Raw genomic sequence first — 26,380 nt, 5'->3', positions numbered from 1 at the left:
GTAGAGAAATTAGATGTAATAATGCTGACCGTATGTCCCTGGAAAAGATGTAGTGTGGGGCCATTTTTTCCATTGTGGGCAAAGACGAAAGGGATTACCCTTCACCTCCTTTCTAGGTAAGGAAACTTAGCATTCTTAGAGTTTCTGTATTTTTTTGCAGTGGGAAGCATACAGGAGTATGAGGGCAGCAGATACAGCAACCAAACTCAGTGGGGAAGCAACTGGATTCAGGCTTCATCACTAAAATAGGGTGTTTTCATCCTCAGAATATTGTGTGTGGCAGACATAGGTAGATGTGACCATAGATGGAACACAGTCTTTCCCCTGGACGGATCCGTCAACGTCCATGTGAGCCCTGGAAGCAAGGGTGTACAGGCCCTGTCATACCCGCAGTAAGTGGCAGGCATTACTGCCGATGCCCATGGTAGATATTCTACCCACACCAGTGTACTCTAAGCTCACCTCAGAGATTGCACACGTTCTAGATGAAGTGTTCTCAAGGTTTTGGCTGATACCAGTAGCCGCCTAACACTGGAAGCCAATAAGGTACTAGTACCTTGTCTTCTTTCTTGTGTATGTCTTTTCATATTGGGAATTTTCTCAGGCCAGGGTCTTGTGTAGAATTCCAGCCCATTCATTGAGCTACACAGGCAGGCACTGAGTTCCTCCTTCCTGACAGTTGTGGCTGCTCCTGCGAACCAAAGGGGGTGAGGGTAGGGAGTCAAAGGGGGCTTAAAAAAAAAATCACTTACCTGCTGGCCAGCTGGCTAGCTGGCCGCCACCTCACTTCCATCCTCTTCCTGGCTTTTGTTGGAACAGGAAGCACCCAGGCTTCCCTAAGCCAATCGCATTGTGATTGGTCTGAGCGCCGTGTTTCAGCGCTCAGGTGGGGAATGGGAGCCTGGGCATGTCTCCACCCAGGCTGTAATGCATCGTGGGTGGAGAACATGCAAAGTGTGCATGCATTTTTGGCCAGCCCCGGCTCACAAAACTGCATCAGCACGGAAAAATAAAAGGATAATAACATTGCATTATTATCATTTTGTTTTTCTTTTGTTGCCATGCCTAAAGGCAGTGGGGCAACGCTCATCCGCCTTAGCGGAGGATCCACCCCTGCTTCCTGGCAGGTCTGATGTTGTGTGTGGTATGACCTTCATACCCTTCCCGACATTGCCTATACTTAGAGTAGAATACTGCTTCATATACAATGCTGGAGCTACGCTGGCAGCACATACAACAGCACAAAAGAGATGGGTGGAATGCTTTATTTAATGTCAGCTGGTGATAATCACTACTGGCTGCCTTCTTGTCCATAGAGAGAGGTACCAACTGTATGGCCTTGGCCCCGCCCGCGGGGGAAAGTCCAGACTGAACTGCTTGGGGATCACAAACTGCCCTAGATTGGTGGGACATGATCAACTGCTCCCCATTCCCTGCCCATGGACAGAGGTAAAGGTAAGTGGGGCTCACTGGGAAGCCAGCAGAGCACGTGGTTTCAAGAGTCCGGTCAGTTCCAGGTAGAGCTATGGGAGAGCTTTTAAGAGGATTAAAAGCTTCCCCCTCATAAGATAAGGTATCGATATTCGAGGGACCACTCAAAAAGGGTTCATCCTCACAGTTATGAATGTATTTCCGTTTGTGTGAAGCTCTTTGGCTGAGACACTAAATTGATACTCAGGGCTTCTTTAGAAAGGCTAATAAAGCTCAATGCATACCATAACAAAGTCTGAATACCAACTGAGCATGGGCTACCCAGTCTGAATGGTGAAAACAGACAGTACATAAAAAGAATGGATAGAAAATTTAAAGAAGGCTGAATGGTACAGAGTCTACATGGGGGTGTCCAGGTGAACTCTTTTCTTTTGGATGTGGGAGAATACAGTGCAAAATTTTGCAAGGCGTGTGTTGCAGTAATAATGAGCACTCACAATGTGTAACCATGAAAGAAATGCAGAGATTGACAGTACATAGAGTGGATTAAGCAGGAGTGTAACACAGGGTCCTGAATTCTCCCACAGTCCAGGAGGTGGGTGAAGGGGAAACTCCTTATCCGTGAGGAGGGGCTCAGCCACCTGTTATCTTTATCATTGACCAGCTGCATTTATTTTAACCCTTTGCATGCTCGTGACGGAACCGTTCCGCCACGAGCCTCGGGTGGGCTGTGCTGGTGACGGAACGGTTCCGCCACGGCCCGCTCGCCGCGCCTGCGCTGACGTTCTAAAGAGCGGGCGGGGCCGTGACGGAACCGTTCCGTCACAAGCCCAGCTCACCCGAGGGCCGTGACGGAGCGGTTCCGTCATGAGTACGGGAGCGCCGCGCGTCCCCGCCTCCCCCTTAGCGCTGCGGCGGAATAGCCACGCAGCTAAGGGGTTAAAATGAGGGTGGGTCTCTGTGTACTTCGCAGAGGTCTCCCCTTGGCTTCTTTATACCTCTGGGATTAAGTTTTGCTCCATAAGGTAAATGAGTTCGATGGAGGTAATTTGTGGCAAATTGAGAAGTACAGAAGAGAAAGCAGACATTACCTGCATGTTTTAATATGGTCTCATCTACTGTAGATCTGGAGTACCAGAGTTAGGATGCTTTTGGTATATGTAGAGTGGGCACCACAGCAGTATGGCGAGTTGCAAAAGTAATTACTGAAAGAAAACATCAGAATATCATGATTTGCAGCTTCATAATGATGGGTGCCTATAGGGAACAGTTGATTCTGAATAATACAGAATTCAGAATGGCAGACAGAGTGAAAGGCAGCCATACCCCATGTCTTTAATGAAGGCACCTGGTGAACCGAGATTGCTTTTTTCACAGTGCAGTGTTCCACCGGGAATCCTTTTCACTTAATGAATAGCTTGTACCACAAGGTTTTACCCCTGTTATTTGAGACATGTAATGGCTCAACTGTATGGAAAGCTTGACTTGGCGTAGAAACATCGAATCCCACGTTATTCTCCAAAATTCCCTAACTTGGAGCATTCCACCCCTCCCTCTGGATGTATCAAACCCTCACTCCCCCGACCTCTGAGTCCCCTGCCCTCCCGAGGTATTAGTAACTCCCTTAAATACCAATCTCCCCAACTTGTCATAGAGCCCTAAGTCTTTAACTGGGAAGTTGGGATTCGCTCCGAAATTTCCCATTGGAGTAACTACATTGCAATTGTAATATACGGTAGGCTTGAGAAGTTTGTGAACATGCTAGATTTGAATTTTCCTACCCTGTCACAATTTTTGCATTTATTTTAGTGTTTCATTCTAAACTCTTGAGACTTTTTCCTGAAAACCTTTATTATTAAATGCAGCCCAGATTTGGTATTAGCATGCCTTTTTTAGGTTGAAACCTACCAGATAGCACAGCTGTCGGATTTGCTAAAGATATCTTGGGGAAGTTCAGAAAGCTTACCTGGGAATGCATTCTGCTTGTAGCATACCATTAGCTTTGTAGTTTGTAACTCACAATGTATGGCTTTCTGTTTGATTGTTGTATTTATTTTAGGTTGTCCAGTGTCAGTTTGTCCCTCCCAAGGAGCAAAGCCTTTTCACACCAGCTGTCCTTGTATTCTTCCTTCAAGTGGTTCTTTCTGTAATTAGGCCTACACATCTTGGTCTTATCTTCTCACATTTGCTGTGCATTCAAAGACAGAGTTCAAGTGTCAATCTTTGTCTTCTGAGGGAGCTTGGTGTTTACTTTTCTTTCTCTGACTTGAAAGTGATAGGATTTATGTGACAATCTTGCTCAATACTGGGATAGGAAAGGTTTTTTTCTAACACACAACAACATTTAAATACACATTTAAATGAACTAGCATTTCAGAATATATCAGAATGAAGCATGTTTGTGTTGATTCTGAAGTGTCCTGGAAAGAAATACTTTAATCTAAACAAATCAATACACTAGGTCACACCATTTCCACACATTATCATTTGTGCGCTGTATAGTTTTAGTATTAAAAGTGTATTTCTGTGCAAATGTAATGGCCATTTAAATTGTTAATATGTTGTCTGTAATTACATGTGCTACCTCACAATGCATACTCCACTCTACACCACTGCATTCTGCTCTGCACAACTCCACTTTACACCACTCTACACAACTGCACTCTGCACTACTGTCCTCTACTCCATTCTGCACCACCCTACTCTACAACACTGCACTCTATGTCTGTCCACTCTACTCTGCGCCTCTGCATTCTACACCATTCCAGTCAAGGCCATTCCACTCTGCCACACTGCACTCTGTTGCAAATACAATCTATGCCAAAGCGCTCTACACCATAACACTCAACTCTATGCTAATCCGCTGTACACCACTCAAAGCTACTCTGCTCCACTGCACTCCACACCACTTTATGCCATTACTCATCATTCCACTCTACTCTAAGTCACTGCACTCTACCCTGCACAGCTCCACTCTATACCACTTCACTCTACTCTGATACAATCTAATCGATACCACTGCAGTCTACGCCACTGCACTCTATGCCAATGCACTCTGCACAACTGCACCACTGTACTCTATACCGCTGCACTCTACCCTGCACAACTGTACTCAAAGCCGTTCTACTCTACTCCACTCTACTCAGCAATACTGCACTACTGCATTCTATACCAGTGCACTGTACGCCACTCTACTCTACACCAATGCACTATACGCGATGATACTCTCTGCCATGCTACTGTACTCTGCACCACTGCACTGTGTGCCACTGCACTCTACTGTGCAACACTTTAATCTACGCTACTGTATTCTATGATGCTGCATTATACACGAAATCCATGCCACAATACTCTGCAACACTGTACAACAATGCACTCTTACTCCATACCAATCTCCTGACATCACTAACTTTTAGCCATGCTGAACAGGAGCCACAATTGGTCAGATGGTGGGCACATGAATTATTAATGAAGACCTTGCTTAACAAATTCTCATCATTTCTTTTGCCTCCCTATGGTGGTAACGTAAAAGTGAACATCTGAAAACGTCCAGTCCCATGTGTATGTAAGAGTTAGGAGATAATATATAGAATTATAAACAAGAAACTGTTAATAAAGGGGATGTCTTTAACCAAAGGGTTTTGAAAGAGAACAAGAGAGCCTGTTAATCTGTCTTTTGATTTGTTTTATCAAATTGCTTTTATTTTATCACTTAAATTGTGTTAACCATTTATATTTTCCACAAAGGTTGGTTGAAGGAAATGCCTGCCACGCTTTCATTTCCTTGGATTTCTAGTAAACCAATAGAAACAAATAGGTGTATTGGTCACAAAAGGACTATAACCACTAACAATGCTAAGTAGTTTTGCTGCATATTTATAGAAAAAGATGCATATGCGCCTGTCTTCTAATGGAGATGTAGTTGATTGGTTTAGGAATTAGGATGGTCCACCAAGTGCCTGAAATCCTGCATGTGTGACTGTGCGGGGTTCATAGAAATAGTAAAATGACTTGCATAGCAGATGGCACTGATGGAAAGAGTGGGTTCACTCACACAATAAAGTAAACAATTGAAAAGACTCCGCAGATCCTCCAGGAAAAAGAAATTCACAGAACAATCTGAATTGGAACATTTTGCAGTATTATACTGAGTCCATACATTATAAAGGTTTAACCAACCAAAAATGTACTACAGTGAATTAATAAATGCAGAATTTGTATTTCAAAAGTAAGATGTATTTGTTTCGTCAGTGAGTATCTACAAACTACAGCTATCACAAAATTATAGATTATCAGAATTGTCCTCAAAGAGGAAATTTCACACAAAAAATGAATTATAAGCTTAAACATCAACTGTTATGAATATCATAAAATGATACCAATACACTTAAAGTTGTACACATTGATATTCATGCAAGATCATTGGTGTGACAAATCAGTCTGTATGTGTTGTACATACAAATAGAATAAAATGCACTATTTCTTCTAAGAATCAATTAATAATATTTTCTTCTGATTTTAGGTGGATCGTTAAGTTTGAACCAGAACTCCAGTCAACCTTTATCGAGTGCTGTCTCATCATCCAACATGTTGTCACAGACTTCTGACCTTCTATCTACTAGTCATGCACCAAGAATGTCTTCTCTTCCAGGAGCACGAAATATGGGAGTTTACAGTAACATTTCCTGTAACCAGCCAAGTTTATATACAGTAAATTCGGGCAGTAACCAAATTCAGCAGCACACCACTCAAACCCAAATTGTACCTAGTCAAACAAACTCCATTGCATCCCGCCAAGCAGCACTCAGTCAAGGGAATGGACTAGCATCATATGGCACTGGATATGGGGTCTCCTCCCAGCAAGTGAAACAAGCCTTGGATCATGGAGGAACTAATATGCATGGACAAAGGGGTGTAAATGTTATGATTAATTCAAGTGCTACACAACAGACCTGGGCCTCACAAGAAGCAGCTGCAAAACAGAATTCATTGAAAGCACCTGGCATTCCATTTTGTGCCAGCACACCATTTGCTAACCAGCCTCTTCAGCCCTCGATCAGCAACCAGCATTTTCCTCAGCGAGCCATGGCACCTCCCAACCAAATGGCACCCGGAGTGCAAATGAGACCTGTAAACCAAATGAGCCCAGCATTAAGTGGTCAAGCATTGGGGTCTTTAAGAGCAGATCCGCTAAGGCCTAATCAGTTACGACCACACGCCCTTTCTAATATGAATCAACCAGGACCTGGGGTAAACCCACCATCAACTGAACCATCAAACAGTTTCACAACCACCAATCAAACCTCTAGGGCCTTCTCGGGAAATGATAATGGAAGTGACATGGGATTTGACTTTCTAAATCAACAAAACGACGGTCTTGGGTCTGCACTCAACAATCACGCTGACTTCATTGACTCTCTCCTTAAGACTGGCCCTGGCAGTGATGACTGGATGAAAGATATCAATCTTGATGAAATCTTGGGAAATCCCTCCTAACAGCTGATGCAATTATGTCTTTCTGCATCGCACACCTAAAGGGATATCAGCTAGATAAAGACTGTCCATTGGTGTAGAATATCCAAGGCATTCAGTTTATGGAGATACAGATTTTTTTCCTTGGAGGTTCATGTAGACTTAGTGAGGACAGACACTAGGACAATACTGCACTAATCACAGGCTGAGATTATAGCCTAAAGCATCCTGGGATTTTGAAACTTGCTCTGCCTGGCAGGTCTTATAAGCAGGTGGAGGACTTGAGAGGGTGTGTGGCTATACAATCAAGTACACACAAAACGCCATGCTGTAGACAGTGAACATAATGAAACTCATGGACATTGCCAAACAAATCTATTAATGTGACATGGCTTGCTACAATTGCGTCATTCTGAAAAATAGATAAAGCAAGAATGTGGTTTTGTAGCACTTTGTAAGTATGTTTATGGCATTAAAAAATTATGGAAATACCAAGTTCTATAGAAGTTAAACACTAGGAGGCTTTGAGGCCGTGGAGTATATGGTGGGTCAAGAGAAGGTTTTAAACCCAAACAAACTGCAATCACAAGTGCCTACTCTGCATGTAGTATGTCTGATAATCTTATGAAGTGTATCACACAAGAAGCAATTCTGCTACAGCTGAATTTGGACACATTAAAATCATATTGCACATGCAAAGTATCACAGGGCATTGCTGGTTAATTTTAATGACACTCTAAACATCTGGTAAAATTAATCAGCCAACCTCCCTCAAGCGTATGTTATCTGTTGTTTTATAGTTATGCCAAAATATGAACTATAAGCATAACCTGCACAAGTGTTGTGCTGTCATACCTGGCACATCAGCATCTCTTCTAAAATGTAAGTTGTCACTACTGGCCACACGGAAGCAACAATTCCTATTATAGAAGACATGTGCATTTCAATCATAATATGCCAGTAACACTACTGTAGGCCAGTGTGATTTTTCTTCTGAAGACACTATGATGGGTATGCTAAGGTATCAAAGCTAAGTCAATAAGTGTGACAAATATTTTGGCATTTATGGTGGGGAAAGACCCACTCACTTACAGCCCAATTGTTGTTTTAAAAAAAGCAAAGCGTAAGGTTTTCATATATAGGTTTACACCTACGTTTTTAGTAAATGTCCACATTTTTGGGAATTCACAAAGAAGTTGCTGACAACCTGAGACTGTTGCAGTTTCTCAGTAGTACTTAGACATTAGGGGATGAGACACTAGCCTCATCCCGCCATGGCAGCTGGACCAAGTCGATTTAGAGGCATGGCGGGGAGGAGGCAAGGCCCACCAAGCTGGTACGTCACAGCCTGCCAACCTGCTTCCCGGGAGGCTCATCATAGACCTGAAGCAAACAACAGCATCTCAGAACAAATAGTCTGGGGCCTGATGTATGGATCTGCATAATGAAAAAATCCTCTTATTCCTAGCAAATGCAGTAAGTTCATCAGTGGTGGGATGAGGCAAAGCAGTGTTAATAGTGGTATCAGTAATTGCGGAGGCAAGTATCCCATCAAAGACATGTACTGCATCCACTGAGAATCAAAATAATCTATATTGACGCCTACCTCTATATCAGTCCTTAAATCTCCAAAAGGTAAATTATATAAAGTGCTCATGTGGTGCTAATTTGGACAGGAGGACTAAATTACATATTATAAGGGTCCGTTATTTTAATCCATGCATTTTTGAAGCTTTCATTCATGTTTTTCGAAAACAAAATTCAATGTTTTTATTTTTCCAACGTAGCCAAAACACGAATATTTTATATGAAGCTTAGACTTTTGTTTTTGCAACTAAAAAAAGACAACTTAAAAAAGAAATGGAGCAAATTAGCTCACTCCATAATATAGACGATAGCAGTAAATACTGGCAGCATGCTAGAATGTTGTAACCCATTCCCTGGTATGCACTGATTTAAGATCCAATTACATATAAAAATAAATGTCTCAAACTTAGGGCTTATTTTGAGTTTGGAAGAGCTACTCCTTCAAAGCAAGACATTTACCCAGTCTACGATACTACTAAGATCATAGGCTACCAAACACTTGTAACACGGTGGACGAACCATCCGTCCCTTAACCATTGTGGTACAATTGGGACTATCACCATTTAGATCAAGAAGAAAACACAGGCTCTTAAATAACTGTAGTATGGTCAGATCACAGCTTGATAGAGTGGATATTCATGAAGTACTAGATCCTGTCCTAAAAGCAGTGGACCGCTGCCAGTGGTGTGATAGCCCCAGCAGTGAGGGGGTCACTCAAGCTCCAGGGGATCCCGTCCGGCACTATGCATGGGCGGTGGGGTCCCTGGCTTGAAAGCTCCTGACCGGTTTAGGAACGTTGACTTGCCCCTCCGTGAACTTTGCTGGGGGGCCCCCTCAAGTTTCGTTACACCACTGGCATCTGGGTCTAGCCCAAAGAACTCAAACTTTGCATGACTGTTCATAGAAAGGGCGCAAACCGCCCTCAGCCATTATATGGATCCATTATGATATTATAACATGCTGCTTGTTGGTGGCCAACGTGTGGTTTTCCAAAGCAATGTTAGGGGTGGGTGGGGCTACAGAGTTAAAAGAGTGCATGGGCTCTGGTCATAATGACCAGAAGAAATTAGTGACTGATTTATATAGTTCCATTAGCTTCCAAACCTCTGGATATTCTGGTGTATTGAACTTCACATGAATGGAATACATGACACTGAGAGAAAATGTCAGTTTAAGCTGAAATCCTTCTCCACATAGACTGTGTCTGTTGGTCTCCAAAATCTGTGTCTGCCTTCCAGACTTCCTGTACAATGTTCATTTTTCTGGCCCACTTTTTAGTTTTTGTTTGTGACACGCTTTTTTGCTACTGTTTTTTACATTTGAACATTTCAAATTGTCTCAATTTATTCTGTACCAGTCTTACCATTATATGTTTTAGTATAACCTGTCTTATACATTCTGCTTCTTGTTAGATCTCCTATTATTTGTTTGCAAGAGTGTGTGGTATAAAAGTATTTGTGAATGTAGCCAGCATCCCCTTTTAATACTTTCCCCTTCAGCAAAGATCCTAAGGGTTCATGTTTCATATCTGCAGTCCAAAAGAAGACAATGGCACGGAGGCTGAGACTTCTGATGGATAACTACAACTGTTAGTCTGTACTTTATTTGTAAAACAAAATAAGTGCAGGAGGGCAATTTGTTTTTACAATGTCACTGCTGGTGCTGCAGAATGCAGGGGCTGCTAAATACCATGGATGCATCATCTTGATTCCATCGCATGCCTCTTTCTTCCACCACCACTCACATCCTTTCACCCTGTCTCACTCTTGCAGTCTTGGGCTTAAATCAGTGTAGTACACTCTAGCTAATTTACACCAATTTCATCAAATGAACACAGATTCATTGCTCTGTCTAATCTTATGCAACTTTTATTGGTTATACTAGTAAATAATTGGGGGATGTAGATGCTTGAATAGATTATACACATGAGATTGCTCTCGGATGCACTATACACAATAGTTTTAGCTCCTTGCAATGAGAAACCAACCAAACAACTGTCCACCCTCTGGGATTGAATCTCATAGTCATCCACATTAAGTCTATCTTTTAGTGTTATTATTTTTCGTTCACAGCAGTGTTACCGACAAATTTGACATTACTGGACATTACACCCGATTCCCAACTCTTCCCACGTAGGACACTTTTCACTGATGCACCCACTAACCGCAAATATGTCCTTTGGCTTGCAGTTGGCCTGACAAGACATTATTGCTTTCAGGTTACATCAGAAGCAGGAGCAGACTAAAGACAAGATAACATAACGTACATTAATTAATTGTGGTCTAAACCCAAACATGAGAGTTCAGCTCAAGTATCTAGGCCATGATGGAAGTTAATGCTCTCCAGCTAGTCAAAGGATATCCCAGTTGTTAAAGCTGAGTCAAAACTTTCAGCAAATCATTTTTAGGTTGTCTCAACCATGGGCATCAATTCACCAAAATGCCTGGGGTAGCGGAAGTGACATTACACACCATTTGACCTTTACTTTGACTCACACACACACACATGCTTAAACACACACATTCACACACTCTCAGATAAACATACTCACCTATAAGCATTCATACAACATACATTTGAAAGCATTTTTTACTTACTGTAACTGTTGGATAGGGTCATATTCCAGCTCATTATACTCAATTTTCTAACACTAATAGTGAATAATATTATTCACTATTTGTGTAATAAATATTTAACAGAACACCAGGAAAATAGAGCACCAAATGACGTCCATTAGAATGAGCTGCCCCTGTGTTCCAGGCACTGATTTTGCCACCTCTGAGGCCAGGGGTCACAAAGGCAGTTCCAGGCGGCAGCTGCAACCCCTAGCGACCTCTAAATGATGTCCATGGTCTCAATGAGTCTCACTAAGTGGGACGGGTATACCCAGAAATGGGTCTCTCAAGGCGCCTATGCTGCACCTCACTGATGAGGCTCAAACATGCATTGGGTTTAGTTCGGCTCCACTGCTCCTTTTTCGTAGAACCAGGGTTTTTTTCTCTTCATCAATATGTTTATTATCTATTCTTCCTCACCACCGCACATAAGTGTGAAATGATATGCCCAGCAAGGGCTGACTTCAAAAATAAGGGTCTCATGTATAACATACAAACATTTCACATGCTCTCATAATACTTCCCTTCCATTTCACATCTGTCCAGTAAGACAATTCTTATTGCTGAGCCCAAATAATACAGCCATAATACTGCCAAAGGTGAATGGTATAAAGCAGGCAGATAAGCATGTTGCAGAAACTCATGTGGTATGAACAATACTTTCCTTTCATATTTTTTAACCAAAAGTTGGAAACTAAAGATTTACTTTTCTTTATCAAACATATTGTACAGTACTAGGGTTTGTACTTTCAAATATATGCACTATATAATGGTTGGTTGATGGAGGGTAATTAGTGGCAGATGAATGCAAAACATTAAGGGGCTCATTACAAGACTGGCACAGTTACGCCTCCAGAGCTGTCGACACCATGGTTATTGGTAGTTCCATAGGGGGCCTGATAATCTCTGCTCGTAAGATTTGGGGGAATAACAGGCTGGAATTGGGGTTTCCACACCAATTCCCACATATTTTTCTCTATCTTCGGTTGGTGCTTCTTCCAGATATTTTCGCTTAATTTGAGTAGGTGAAGTGTCTGGGTGAAAAAAATATTGCACCATAGTATTCCCACAGATACCGTAATCCTGATGTGACTAGTAACTCCCTTTAGCAGCCCCATTAGAGTGAGACCCTAAATAGTAATTAACACACTCCAACAATTAAATACTGATTTGATTACAAGAAGAAAACTACTCTGACACAACAGCTCATTTGTATATATGTATTGTACTTACCATAAGCTCTTTTCAGATTTTGGTAGTTAATGTAAATAAAAAAATCGTTTTGTAAACCTTTGTAAAATATTTTCTAAAAACAAAAAAAGCATATGCATTAGGTTATATTTATACTTCTGTGAAATACATATGCTATTAAAAAAACTATATTTTCTAAGAAGAGTGAATGTGTGCCTTCTGCGCTTTCGAGAGCAATGTCTATATGAAGTGATTTTGTTTATTTTTGCCTTCTAAAAAAGTTGCATTTTTGTAAGGCTACTGACAACAAATGAGAACATTCCAAGTTGCAGATTTCTGCCTTTTTGCATACATCTTTTTTTTGCCAGCTGTGAATTTTTCGCTATTTTTAGCAATGCAGTTTTTTTCTGTGCACTAGGATGATGTGCCTTTATCTACTTTTTCAAGTAGGACTTCTCAGCACAAACTGGGAATACATTTAGGGCCTGATTTATACTTCGACAGACAGGTTATTCCGTCACAAAATCCTGTCTGCCATTGTACGAGTGCATTATATTCAATGGCCAGTCACTTGTAATACGACGAACGGAATATCCGTCACACTGTGACGGAATAAGCCGTCCACTGAACTCTAAATCAGGTCCTTACTGTTTATAAATCTGTGTATGTATTTTGTGTATACTCCATTGACCTGTACATATGTGTATGTTTTTGCAATGGCACTTATTATATAGACTACATTTTCCCATCAAACATGAATAGTTTTGGTGGCTGTCCGAACCAAGCATGTAAATGAATTTATAGCGCCTTAGTCTTATGCTCTTTCACCTTTATAATTAATACCTATTTATTCTTTAACGCCTGTTTTAATAAAATAAAGCAATATTTTACAAAGATGATCGTGCATTATGTTTTTTTAAGCAGGGTTGGTGTTTGCATTACTGCAATTGAGTGTTTTTGTTGAGATAAGATGCTGTTGACCATTTCTCAGCATTTGAAACAATATTCTCCAGCTGACAATGGTGCATGAAATCTATCTGGAAATGTTATGCTATGTTATGTAATGTTATGGTATGGTATGTTAAGATCCGTCTGTCCAAAGTACTGTTTGTTAACTAATGGCTTGTTTTGGCTAATGACTGAACAAGAAGCATATGACCCTGCCAAATACATCCTTATGTAGTGTATTCATAAACATTGCCATTGCACAGCTCAGACATCTGCAGCTCATTATGACAGGAGGAGGAAGGGGCTCTACAAGTACGAGTTAAACCATGATCCATCCCCAGAGCCAGAGTGTCATTGAAGGACACCACGCTCTACAAATGGATGTGCGTATTGGATATTTTTAAGGGCATAATTCATGTTCCGTCACACAGGCACCATCCGTAGACTTTATGAGACACCTAAGGCAGCACAGCATATCTGCTAAAATGATGTTGTCAGGGAGCTCATGAATGAGAGTCTCTGCCCAATCAGCATTCAGTCATAACAGCAGGGGTGCGGTCCCAAGCCCTTTACCAGCTTTTGTTGGGAGTTGAGCTTCCAGTCCTATCAGAAGCTAGGAAAGGGCTTGATGCAGGTCTTCATCTTATTAATTCTGACCATGCAGCTCCTCATTTGCAGTAATGGAATCCTGGCCTGCCTTTTTCCTATTTTCAGCATTGGTTTCCAGCTCTGCTCCTTACAATGGAGGAGTGGAGCCCCCCTCAGTCTGAAGCAGTCCCCAGCAGATACAAGGTAAGCGGGGAAAAAAAATGCTTCCAGTGGTGCTTTGTGGAAGTGTGAGAGTTAACATGCACGATTGTTTGAGACTGCTTGGGATTGTGTATGCATGTGTTATGCTTGCAAGTGTACTGGAGATCATCTGTGACTTCCAGGAGACTGCATATGGGAGGGTCATCCAAGGCAAAATGCAGGTGCTGGTGTACTGGAGGGAATTCTTGGTATATGAGAGAATCCACAAAATGTTGATCCTTACATATCTTAGTTAATTCTTGGCAAAAGAGAGAACACCGATCGTTTATGGGGGCACCCATTGGGAAATGCAGGCCCTGGGATTCTGGAGCTAATTCTTACCATATGGAAAAACATTTGGCAAAATGCTCTTGGTGCCATATTGAAGTTAATTCTGTCCTCCAGAGGTCATTAATGCAAATGTGATATATGCTGGCCATACAGTGGTGATTCCTCCGCAATGGCGGAGGAGCGTCACCCCCTGCCTAGAGCAGAGCTGGCAAAGGAAAAATAAAACAATGCTCTAGAATTGTTTTATTTTTGGTTTGCCCGCTTGTGCATGGAGGGGGTGGCATGGAAGGGGGAGGAGGAGTGATTTTGCGCTCCCTAGTCCCTAAGTGCTCATGTGAGTTTGGCCGGCCGACTTATAAACAGAGAGAAATAAATAATATTCACACATTACCTGTAAAGAAAAAATGTATAGCAAAAACAAATAGCAAACTTCAAAACAGATTCCAAATACCAAATCAAAACAGATTCCAAATACCAAGTAATAAACAGATTCCAAATACCAAGACAACTTCTAACCGAATGAACCAGTTCAATACAGATTTACCGTATGCGTAGTCTTCAACTCCCACCTGTCGATCCTCCCTGATCCCTAAAAAATGATCGTCCGAAGGCCCCAGTCAAGGCCAGCATCCACCAGGAAGATCCGAGTCGGAGAGCTGAAAAATCACCTTGGACCACAAGCAACACTAGTCTCTTCAGGTGGGGCGCCCCTCAGCGAAGTTCGTATTACCGGACGAATCCCCTCCCCTCGGCCAACTGCTTTCCCTTGATGGGGATGCACCTTCGGGCGCCAATTTGTGGAAGTGGATTATTAATAGCCCACCGGTGCAGAGGTCACCCTTAGCCCACGGGTTCTTATCAAGTAAGGAGGAATCAACAGTGGAGCAAAGTACAAACCATAGGTCATTTATTATTAAGCATTCAAGAATAGGGCTCTGTCCGACAAGCACCATAGAGATACTCAAGGAGAGAGCACACTGAACGATGGTTATATGGGTTTTTATAGCAAAGATAACAAGCAAGAGACACCCAGAGGTAAATAGAGCTCTGGGAAGAACACACAAATGACACAATTGGTAAGAATCAACAGCCTTGGTGCCTGATGTAACTGTCGCGTCCTGAAGCTGCACAACAAGATAGGCTATCTGAACAAACTTTATCTAAGGCTTTACCATTGTTTAAAAAACCCAGTGCTCACACCAGCTGTTGTTTTGTGCTGACTTTGAATGTTTACATAACCTACAATGTCCCAATCAAGATTATTTACCAATGTTTATGCAGGTGTGGTGTCAAGGATAGAGCCAGGCTGAAAGCAGGGCAGGGATGAATAATGGATGAAGCACAGCTTAATCAAAAAAAGAGAGAATTCAGATTTTACATTCAAACAACATCCTAAGAAGGCTCATAGTATGCATGTAGTAGCAATGGCAAGTGCGAATGACAATGGTAGAAGTGAGCCATTAACATACCCACCAGAAGGTCAATGTCCGAAGATTGATCCAATTGCGTTTCCAAGCATATGTCCAGGGCACACTTGAAAGTGCACAGCAGACAGCGGAAAATGGGCTGCATGTAGTGTAGCCACACAGGCTGAAAGGAAAAGAACCAATTGTTATTCAGTTCCTGAAGTAAGGGTTTACCAAAGGACTGTATCATGCGTTCACGACATAAGGACAGCCATTGCGGAGCAGACAAAATAAAAATACAGTCCTGACAACTAGGAACAGTACAAACTGTAAGCCTCCAAAAATGCTTCCAAGCACAGAGTGTATAAATGATTAAATAACTCCGTAAAATGTCAGGAAGGTCCAGCCATTTGTCTTAAAAAAGTGAGCTACCCCTCTATACTAGACATGTAAAAATGTGGTGCACAAGTCCCGCAAAATGATGTGGGAAATTAGTGTGGAGTAGCGGCTGCATCTCAGAAGAGGACCTTGCAACTTGAAGATGAAACAGCTCCCTTGCAGATGTTAAAGCCACATCTTTCTGGAACAATAAGGTTTCAGTCTGCTTAAAGCATCAAAGTGCACATTCGTAAGCTTTATCAAAAGCCAACGTGTCACATCCCTAACTGTGCGGGCAGGTTGAAACAGTATTTGCATACAACAGATCACAACCGCAGTTACCAGATAGGCAATGCCCGGGCTCATCCCACCCCTGATCATTCAGCATCAAGTAACTCCTTTTCAAGAGTAATCTGAAAGCCAGACATATCACAGGAGCCAGAGAACCCTTCAAATAACATGACAAGTTTGCCTTAGATGTATTATATGCGCCATGAAGCAAAATGTCCCTGCACACTAAGGAATGTCCCAAGGTACTCTCACTGTCAGTCCTGCTTCGTAAAGCCTCAGTTTCCCTATTCCGAAATCTGAATTTCAAAGTAAAGATCCATGCCTCATGTAACATACTCCTCTCCAAGCGGCTCATATCTGCCTCGTTGATGGTGTTGTAAGCAGTATTGAAAGTGAAATATCGAAATTGTCAGAGAAATAAATCTGTGGATTATACAATCCGGGGAACGTGTTTCAGGAACAGTGAATGGTACTTCTCTAAATTCTCTATGTGTAACATGGTATGTGTTGTGTCCATTTTGGCCATGTTAGATTGCTGTTTCATGACATTATGTGGCAGAAACAAGCTAGTGGCATTAAGGTGTTTTCATGGAACATGACCAGCCCGAAGTGTCTGTAGAGTTCAACCCATTAACATTATATCCTTAAGCTGCGACTGCCCATGTTGTAAAGAAGACATGTCATTCTGTATGATGTCACTTGCAGAAGACACCATGTGAACCAGAGAGTAAATACTAGTGGCTATGATTCACATTCTGTCAGCAGCTTTCTGCTGTGAAATCTTCCACACTTCATTGTATATTACATACAGAAAGCGCTTTTGACGTGGACTTCGAGGACCTATTGAAAAGACTTGTTATCCCATGTCATCAGAAAGAAGGGGCAAGTGTTGTTTCACCTGAGACAATGTTGAGGTTTTTAGCCAATCTAGGCATAACTTCCCAAAATTGTAAGTTGTTACCACTGTGTTGTGTCTGGTTCGTGGGTCAGGCCTACTGACCATAAACCCATAGGTGTCACCCATAAAATGAAACTGACATCTGTTAGCGTCTAACAGCCACAATAACCATCCCTTTTTAATTGTTACCTAAAGAACTGTAGGAGCCATTGCAAAGCATTGTGTCTAATGTTTCCACCGTGTAATTTTGGGAATCTTTGGTGTATTTCGACTATGCTCCCTCATATACCCCTTCCTGTGTAAAGCGCTCTGATATCTGCAAAGATCTTGTCCGCGCTATATAAAACTTTCAAAATAAAAAATAAATAAATTTAGATCTTTTTTCTTGGGCAGGCCAAGACAAGATTTTATTTTATTTTTATTTATTTTGAAAGTTTTATATAGCGCGGACAAGATCTTTGCAGATATCAGAGCGCTTTACACAGGAAGGGGTATATGAGGGAGCATAGTCGAAATACACCAAAGATTCCCAAAATTACACGGTGGAAACATTAGACACAATGCTTTGCAATGGCTCCTACAGTTCTTTAGGTAACAGTAAAAAGGGATGGTTATTGTGGCTGTTAGACGCTAACAGATGTCAGTTTCATTTTATGGGTGACACCTATGGGTTTATGGTCAGTAGGCCTGACCCACGAACCAGACACAACACAGTGGTAACAACTTACAATGTTTGCTGCACAGTCTTGTTCAGGAAAATCATTTGTTCTAGTACAAAGCATGCTCTAAATAAAGCCTGGCTTCCCTAAACCTTCAAATCCTTAGTTTCCCAAATTGATTTCAAATCTTTTCAAAAGCCAAACCCTTGTACAGAGAACATGGAAATGAAAGATGCAGAATAAATCAGCTTAGCGTCAGTGAACATTGTCTTCTGAGCCCTTGATGGTGTGAGTTTATAGGAATAAGACTATGGGTCAGCTGGATTGTGATCAGAAAAATATGCAAACTTCTGAGTAAATGGTTTTGCGCTGCCTGGTGGTGGTGTGGGGCATTGTTCCTATTGTGTGTAGTTAAATACTGCACGTGGAGTACTTGCTTTAAGCAGGAAATGATTACCATAATAGTGAAAACAGAACATTTCATCATAATTAGCCGTCCCCTCATACACCTCATTACCATTAAAAACTCTTGAACGCTGCAGATCATCTAGAGGGATCTGTTTGTGGATTTTTAATCTTTATCCCCCTGGCCAAAACATCTCATTAAGCACTCCCTGAAAGATGGTTGAGATCACCCTGACTTCTAGGCATCAGGGTGTCCCTATGATGAAGCATGACACCACTAGGGTGTTTGAGGGAATATAAAACATAAGGACGTGCCTCCTTTCCCACTTTATAGTGGTGCTCTACTAACAGCTTCACATAGGTGTTCCACCTTTTATTAGTTCAGGGATTGTCCCGGTTTACTTGACCACTTAGTAGCGGTTAAGACGAAGACCCTCACCTTCCCACACCCAGGCCCTTTGTCCATTGTCTGGGGGGATTACACATCACAACATAGGAGATCCATTAACAGTCAGTGTTAACTCCTATTACAAGGAATCCTTGAATCATTTTTCTAGCTAGTCCCAAACTGAAATGATACGTTATAATGTAATCCAGTGCTTTATATTGGACAGCTGGCAGGGAAAAACGACTTTTGGAGGTTCTTCAATGCAAGGATATGTAAAACTTAACTACACATTTCCGACTTTTAAAATTATTGTGCATTCCACCCTTTGGGCATTTAGGGCCTACCTTACGGGTGGCAAATAAATATTAAAAAAGATGGTTTAGGCCTGGCAAAAGGTTTATTATGCCATGTTGAAATGGCAGCTTTAAACTGCTTTACATGCTGCAATGGCAGTCCTGAGACGTGTTGCAGTACTACTTTAGTGATGTTTTTGCAGTACTACTTTAGTGAGTGGCACAATCAGTGTTGCAGCCTACTGGACTTAAACTTAAACTTACTAGAGGTATTTAATTTACAGGCCATGGGTATTTGTAGTATCATGCCCTAGGGATGTATTAAGTAAATTAAATGAACCAGTTAGGGGTATACCAATGTTACCATGTTTGGAAGGGACAGCAGAAGCGCTTAAACCCTGCTTGGCAGGGGTAGTGTACAGAGGCCTAAAAGGCTAACAAAAAAAGGGTCAGCTGCAGAAGGTAAAAATCTGGGACAAGACCACACGAAGGATGGTCATTTCTAACATTTACTCTATTTTTAAATATCTCCACTCCTGTAAAACGCACCCATTTTGTGCTAATTCACATTCATTTCGATGATCTATTTGGGCATGGTGTAAAATGATCAGGCAAATATATTGTGACAACATTTTCGGGGGTCATGTCAATCAGGGGTTACTTGGCTCAAAATGTGACAATGACAGACACTTACCTTTGTGGTCCTGGAGCTTACCATACTGTCCACTCCAGAACTGAACAGCCTTAGCACTTGACCCTCAGCCCTCAGTGTAGCATGGAAGAACAGCCCAATATTTAATATATCGTCAGTTTACAGAAAAATTGGATTCCACTGTCTCAGCTCTGGATCCAGGTGGGTCTTTGTCCTTATTACAATTGGAAATTACATCACCAGAGGCAGCAGCATGACTGCTTGGCCATGTGTTTATGTAGTGGAAGAAAATGTGTATCCTTGCGCTTAGGATGTGTTTAAGTGTCTTCTCCTGTGGCACTCACTGTGGCTGTTTGTGTTTTTGAGGCCATCCAAAGGGTTGTTCCGCATGACATGTGACGCGCCAGTCTAAGAAGGCAGCGGGGGAAGTGTGGAAGTAACGAAGATAGGAACACTATCAAACAGGGGGTTCTTCACCTAATGCTTGGAAGATGCCATTCTGCTGAAGAGGCAGGCGTGGCCAGTCTTAAATCTATCCCTACCTAAGATGGTTGCCTTCCCAGTGTTTGTTAGAGGTATTTAATTGATAGACCCTGGGTACCTGTAGCATCGTATGCTAGGGATGTATGGGTAAATTGAATGTACCAATCAGGGGTATATCAACTTGACCATGTTTTGAAGGGAGAGCGGAAGCACTTTACCACTGGTTAGCAGGGGTAAAGTGTACATAGTCCCAATGCTAACAAAAATGGGTTCAGAAGGCAAAAACCTGGGATAAGACCACATGAAGGATGGTCATTTCTAACACATATTCTATTTGTAAAATATCCATACTCCTGCAAAATGGACCCATTTTGTGCTAATTCACATTCATTTCCATGATCTATTTGGGCATGGGGTAAAATGATCAGGCAACATTTTCAGGAGTCCCAGTGCAATCAGGGGTTACTTGGTTCAAATTGTGACAATGACAGACACTTACCTCTGTGGACCAGAACTGAACAGTCTTAGCACTTGACCCTCAGCGTAGTATGGGAGAGCAGCCCAATATTTACTCATGGTGATAACATCCGGTAGACACTCAGAACTCAGTCAAGCACTGGAAATCTATTTTCCTGCAATGTCATTTCCTTCGTAGACCATAAATAAGGAAGCTTTGCTCAGAGCTGGATGAATCACACACATTATTTCCTTCTTTCCCATCGGGTTCACAACCCACTTGTCTACTTTTCTGTCCCTGTTTTTTTGCTCTGTTTTTATGCAGTTGAATTGTACTTTGGATTTCCTAGTTCTGGAAAATCTTATGATGGACCTGGAGAAGATGGGGGCAGTAGAATTATGATCTGCTCTCCCATGGAATCCACCAAGAGCAATGCACTCTTTGTCTCTCACTGCCTTCACCAATGACCACATACCCAAGAATATGGGGGTCAGTTGTAGAAACAGGCAATGCGGGATGGGATACAAAAAAAACAGAGACATTGTACTCCACGGCTATCACTTGTCACGCCTGAGCTCTTACGTAAAATGCTTAAGTATGGCCTATTCTTATCTGTACTGGTGAATAGACATACCATAGCAATATATGTGTGTGACCAACTCTCTGTACTTTGATGCGGAATTTGTAAATGTTGAAAACTAAGCGCACAAAGAATGAGTACCTCAAATACATTTACACAAACACATCTCTATATGACTGGAATAGCTACCTCAAGCTTCATCACTACATACTCTTCTGTTAAGTCAGTGATACTTAAAGTACGCCCGGGGGCCACGTGTGGCCCTCTGGACCTTTACTTGCGGCCCCACCTGGTAAACAGCAGCAGCACGAGCTGCTGTTTAGTTGCTGAGCATTAACATTAAGAAGAACATTTTAAATAAATGGGCAAGCATTTATTAACCTGCAAATAAATGCTTGCCCGTTTATTTAACTTTTTTTAAACCTCCTCACACACTCCCTGACCTACCCAGACCCCTACCACCACCATGATGGCATCAGTGCGGCCCTCAGTCACACGACAGACCGTACTTTGTGGCCCCTGGCCAAATGCTTGTGAGTACCCATGTGTTAAGTTGAGTTATAGTTTCTACTGGCTCTTGTAGTCCTGCAAGGTAACCGTAATCTTAATCTTTTTCCCCAGTACTAATAATGTGTATAATTAATCTAGAACTATAATAACCTATACTTGATGTTCAAATCAAATCAAAGCAGTTGTTATTTATTTAAACCTCATCAGAGATCAACAATATAAAACATTCAGGATCAATACAAAATGAAATATGACAAACTTAATACATAGTGTCTATTAATACATTCAATCCAATTAGAATGATCAAATCACTGCTTCTAGATATACTATAATTGAAACATATAGGTTTTATAAAGTGGTTCCGAGCTTCTACCAAGACTTTACTGGGGTAAACATGCACAATATCTCGGACACCTCCCTTACAGAGTTCCCACGATCCTGTCTTGTCACTTGTGTCACTCTAGTGTTTGGTGTAGGCTTTTAATGGTAAGACCCCTAAACGTAACATGATAATACAGCATCTTACACTGTGATCTAATGAGAATCTGAGAAATTTTTGATTAATATTATATTCTAGGTTATTAGCGAAAACCCTATAATTTACTAACTGGGAACAGTGTACATTGTCAAGATTATAACTCAGTCTAGGTGTCATTTAAAACAACTTCAAAAGTGCTGGTGACCAGGACTGCAGTATGGTGATAGAGCTTTGAAATTACTCTAAGGCAGTCGTGCAATTTTCACTAAAAAATATACTGTCTTGTTTCAGCCTTAAAAGTTTTGCTCCTTAAGAGAGCTCTTAGAGAGCCTTCCGCCACATGCAGTACGTTATATACCCATCTAAATATATTTGCCAAAGATTTAGAATAAGCGCTGACTATCATGAGATCTAAACGTAGTGCTTTTACCGGTATGGCTTGGCTCATAGTGGTTATCTTACGGAGAAGCTTCCCTACATTTAAATTTTTATTGATCACTTATTTATAGAAATATACTCTAGTGCATATGACAGAGTGGAGGGTATCTTTGCTCAATAGACTTCGAGAAGGGAATGAAAGTGTCTCTTTCCCGTAGAAGAATACATTTTTTTTTAAAGCATTTACATGAGCAATAGCCTTGAGCTCCATATGTAAAAAGTGAGAGGTAGTTTCTAATGTTTGCGAAAAAACTCTCCACCAAATATGTATACGTTCTCGCTACCTCAACTGGTCTCCCACCCAATTTCCAATCGAAGTGACAATAGTGTTTCCTCCCCCTAAACGGTACCACTTTTGTCTTAGAGCTGTTTACTTTAAAAAATTCATTTTCAGTATATCCTAAGAGTGCGTCCATGTTACGCTGTAGACTAATAGGTGTGAGGTAAAAAATGACCACATCATAAGCGTACATTAAAAAATACAAATTGTGTGGCACAATTTTTGGAGGGTAGTTGTTTACTTTTAAGAAACAATCAGTCAAATCGCTATACAAAATGTAAAACAAAAGTGGGACTAAGAGGCATCCCTTCTTCAAGTCGTTTATTGTAGAGATCTTCTGAGTCAGTCCCTTATCCCCCCACCATTTGAACTCTACACCAGGTTAATGAGTGAAAGGCAACTATTAGCCTTAGAAGAGTACGTGGGATCCCCATTTTCTTTAGTTTCCTCCACAGGGTGGGTCTATCTACCCTGTCAAAGGCTGGTGAAAAGTCAACAAACCCTATAAATCACTTGCGATTTAATGGTCACATACTTGTCCTTTATCGTTTGCAATAGAGCAATATTGTCAGTCACAGAATGTTATGACCGAAACCCTGCTTGGACCATGGAATCACATCCCTGGAAAAAGCCCAGTCTACAATGATATTGGTGAGTCGCGTTATTGGAGGCTACGCTCCACATTTTTAAAAACAAAGCTATTTTATCAGGGCACAGGGCTCATTCATTGCACTTTGGGGAAACTTACCGCGCCGCACGTCTCCCGCTCCGACCCCGGTCCACCGCAGCTGTAGGCTGTTTGAGTGGAGGGTGGACCGGCACAGCGTGACACGCCCCCCACTGACGCCAGCTTACGGTCAGCATAAAATTGACCAATGTCAGGTACGTGCAGCGGACGCGAGCCGTGGGCGCGCCAACGGCGCGTCAAATGCAGGCCCGTCTGAGCTCGTTCGCACCTGGAACGGACCCAGGGCCAGAACCCCTGGTCTCGCAATTTTAAATATGCCTCGGAGCAATTGAGGGCGCTCCAGATACCTGTGACTCTTAATTGTACTAGAGCCCATTCTATTGAAGATTTCAAAATATGTGAAAACTGTGGCTTTCGTTTCACTCCCAATCTGGAATCTAAGATTAATAATTTATCTCCAAACTCAAATCGACCAACTCCACAAAATAAGTCTTTCACTTTTATCAGTATAAACTGTTGTTCTCTGCCTAAACACAAATCAGATATTTTCGATTTATTATTTAATGACCAACCCGATGCAGTCTTTCTTACAGAGTCCAGACTCCATGAGAGCTCAGATCCAGACATCGCAGCAGCACTACCTTTAAATTATGCCATAGGAAGGAAGGATCGTAACTTGAAAATGGTTGGAGGGATAGCGATTATCTTTAAGAATGCCTTCAAATGTGATTTTGAACATTTCTCCTTTCCAAACTGTGAAGCTGCCCTTTTTAAGCTGACTCTTTCCCCTAACTTTACCTTTTCAGGTATACTGGTCTACCGTCCCCCAGAGTCCCCCTCAGCCTGGACCTCGACTTTTGACGAATTCATTGCTCCATATGCTACGAAAACAGCCAATTTCAGCCTTCTAGGAGACATAAATCTTCATTTAGAAAACACAGCTTGTAAAAATAGTTCTAATTTTATTTCTGATCTAGCCTCCTTGAATCTTCATTTATTAAACTCTGGTCCAACACATGTTGCTGGGCATCTCTTGGATCACATTTCTCCAATTTAACAGAGATTTCTTGCTCTTTGGCCCTTCCAACAAGTTGGTCTGATCACTATCTTATCAAATTTGGCCTTACACTTCCAGTACACAAATCATTCACTACTAGCACACCGGTGTCACTAAAAAGAAATTGGAAAAAATTAGACATGACTAGCCTTAACAATCTCTTAGATTCCCAAAAACCGTCTTTTGCGCAAAAAGTTGATCATCTCTCATCCTCAGTGCAAAATTGGCTCTCTGACACCATAAATACTTGTCTACCTCTTATTAATAAAAAACCTAATAACCATTGTCCGCTGACTCCATGGTATGATGAGTCACTCAAAATTGAAAAAACTAAATGTAAGATCTTAGAAAGAAAGTGGAGAAAGAATTACACTTCCTCATCCACAATTGTCTACAAAAATGCTTTGAATGAATATCACAAACTCTGCAAATTGGCACGAACAAACGCTGTTACCTCTACTATCACCAAAGCGGCAACTTGCTCTAAAACTCTTTTTAATACTGTAAAGGAACTCGCAGGATCCAAAACTTTAATGCAGCCCCCTGTATTTACCCAGCTTAAATGTGAGGAGTTAGCCTCCTTTTTTATCAAAAAGTTGACAAAATATATCAAGATATTGTGTTGGAACAGGCAGGACATCACACCACTACCCTTCTATCGCAACCTTCTCTTGGTATAACTGATTCTCCTCCACATCAGGCAGAAAAATGTGATGACCTAGACCACTTTCTTATGACTTGGCCTCAACTTACAACAGAAAGTGTAACAAAACTTTTAAACAACATCAAATCTGGATCTCGTAATGATCCATTACCTGTTTCTGTATTAAAACAGTTGAACACTTCTTCATTATCTGTGATAACTCATCTCCTAAATGCCTCATTGCAGGAATTCACTATACCTTCAACATGGAAACATGCAATGATCCATCCTCTTCTCAAGAAGGCAAATGTTGACCCAGAGGTGTCCAGCAATTACCGTCCCATATCGTTACTCCCAGTGCTTTAGAAAATTCTGGAAAGACACATTCATTCACACCTAACTCAATATGTCACTCAAATGGACTTCTCCACCCCTCTCAATCAGGCTTCAGAGCGGGCTTTCCAACCGGCACCACCCTACTTGGGGTCCCGGAAGGTATACGTCACCATCTGGACAACGGGGACACTGTGGCGCTCATTTTATTAGATCTGAGCGCCGCTTTTTACACGGTGTCACACACGGTGCTAATAAATACACTCAAGTCACAGGGTATCGGAGGGTCTGCCTTAAATTGGCTCATTGCTTTCCTCTCAAATCGTACCTTCCAAGTTTTCTCCCAAACTGCCTGCTCTGAAGTCCACTCTTTTGCTCATGGGGTGCCACAGGGATCCATCCTCAGCCCCTTATTATTCAATCTGTATGTAAGACCACTGGCTGAGGTGGCTGATAAATCTGGCTTATCCCTGTTTTCTTATGCCGATGATTCCCAAATCATTTTCTCCCCTTCTTCACACAATACAACTACCTCCTCCACTCTGAAAACTGGTTTAAACAACATAGCATCCTGGATGCAGAAACATTTTGTGAAACTGAATGGAGAGAAAACTGAGATACTGGTGTTGGGAAAACAAAAAGATCTCTGGAACCACCAACATTGGCCATGCGAAATGGGTGATCTCCCGCCCCCTCACTTCAAGTCCGTAATCTAGGCATCATAATCGATAATTCACTC

The 26,380-nt window shown here is 41.7% G+C and overlaps 1 protein-coding gene across 1 annotated transcript in view; it reads left to right on the top strand.

Moving 5' to 3' along the window:
- The window catches only part of MAML2 (mastermind like transcriptional coactivator 2), a 530,183-nt gene extending 516,990 nt beyond the window's left edge, over window positions 1-13,193 (top strand). The window contains exon 5 of the mRNA XM_078656990.1: window positions 5,954-13,193. Coding sequence (XP_078513116.1) covers window positions 5,954-6,927 — 974 coding nt within the window. The 3' untranslated portion in view covers window positions 6,928-13,193. The remainder of the gene's footprint in view (window positions 1-5,953) is intronic.
- The last annotated feature ends 13,187 nt before the right edge of the window (window positions 13,194-26,380 follow it).

The sequence above is a fragment of the Lissotriton helveticus genome, chromosome 8, assembly GCF_964261635.1.
Source record: "Lissotriton helveticus chromosome 8, aLisHel1.1, whole genome shotgun sequence".
NCBI lineage: Eukaryota > Metazoa > Chordata > Amphibia > Caudata > Salamandridae > Lissotriton > Lissotriton helveticus.
This window is presented reverse-complemented; position numbering and strand designations above follow the sequence as displayed.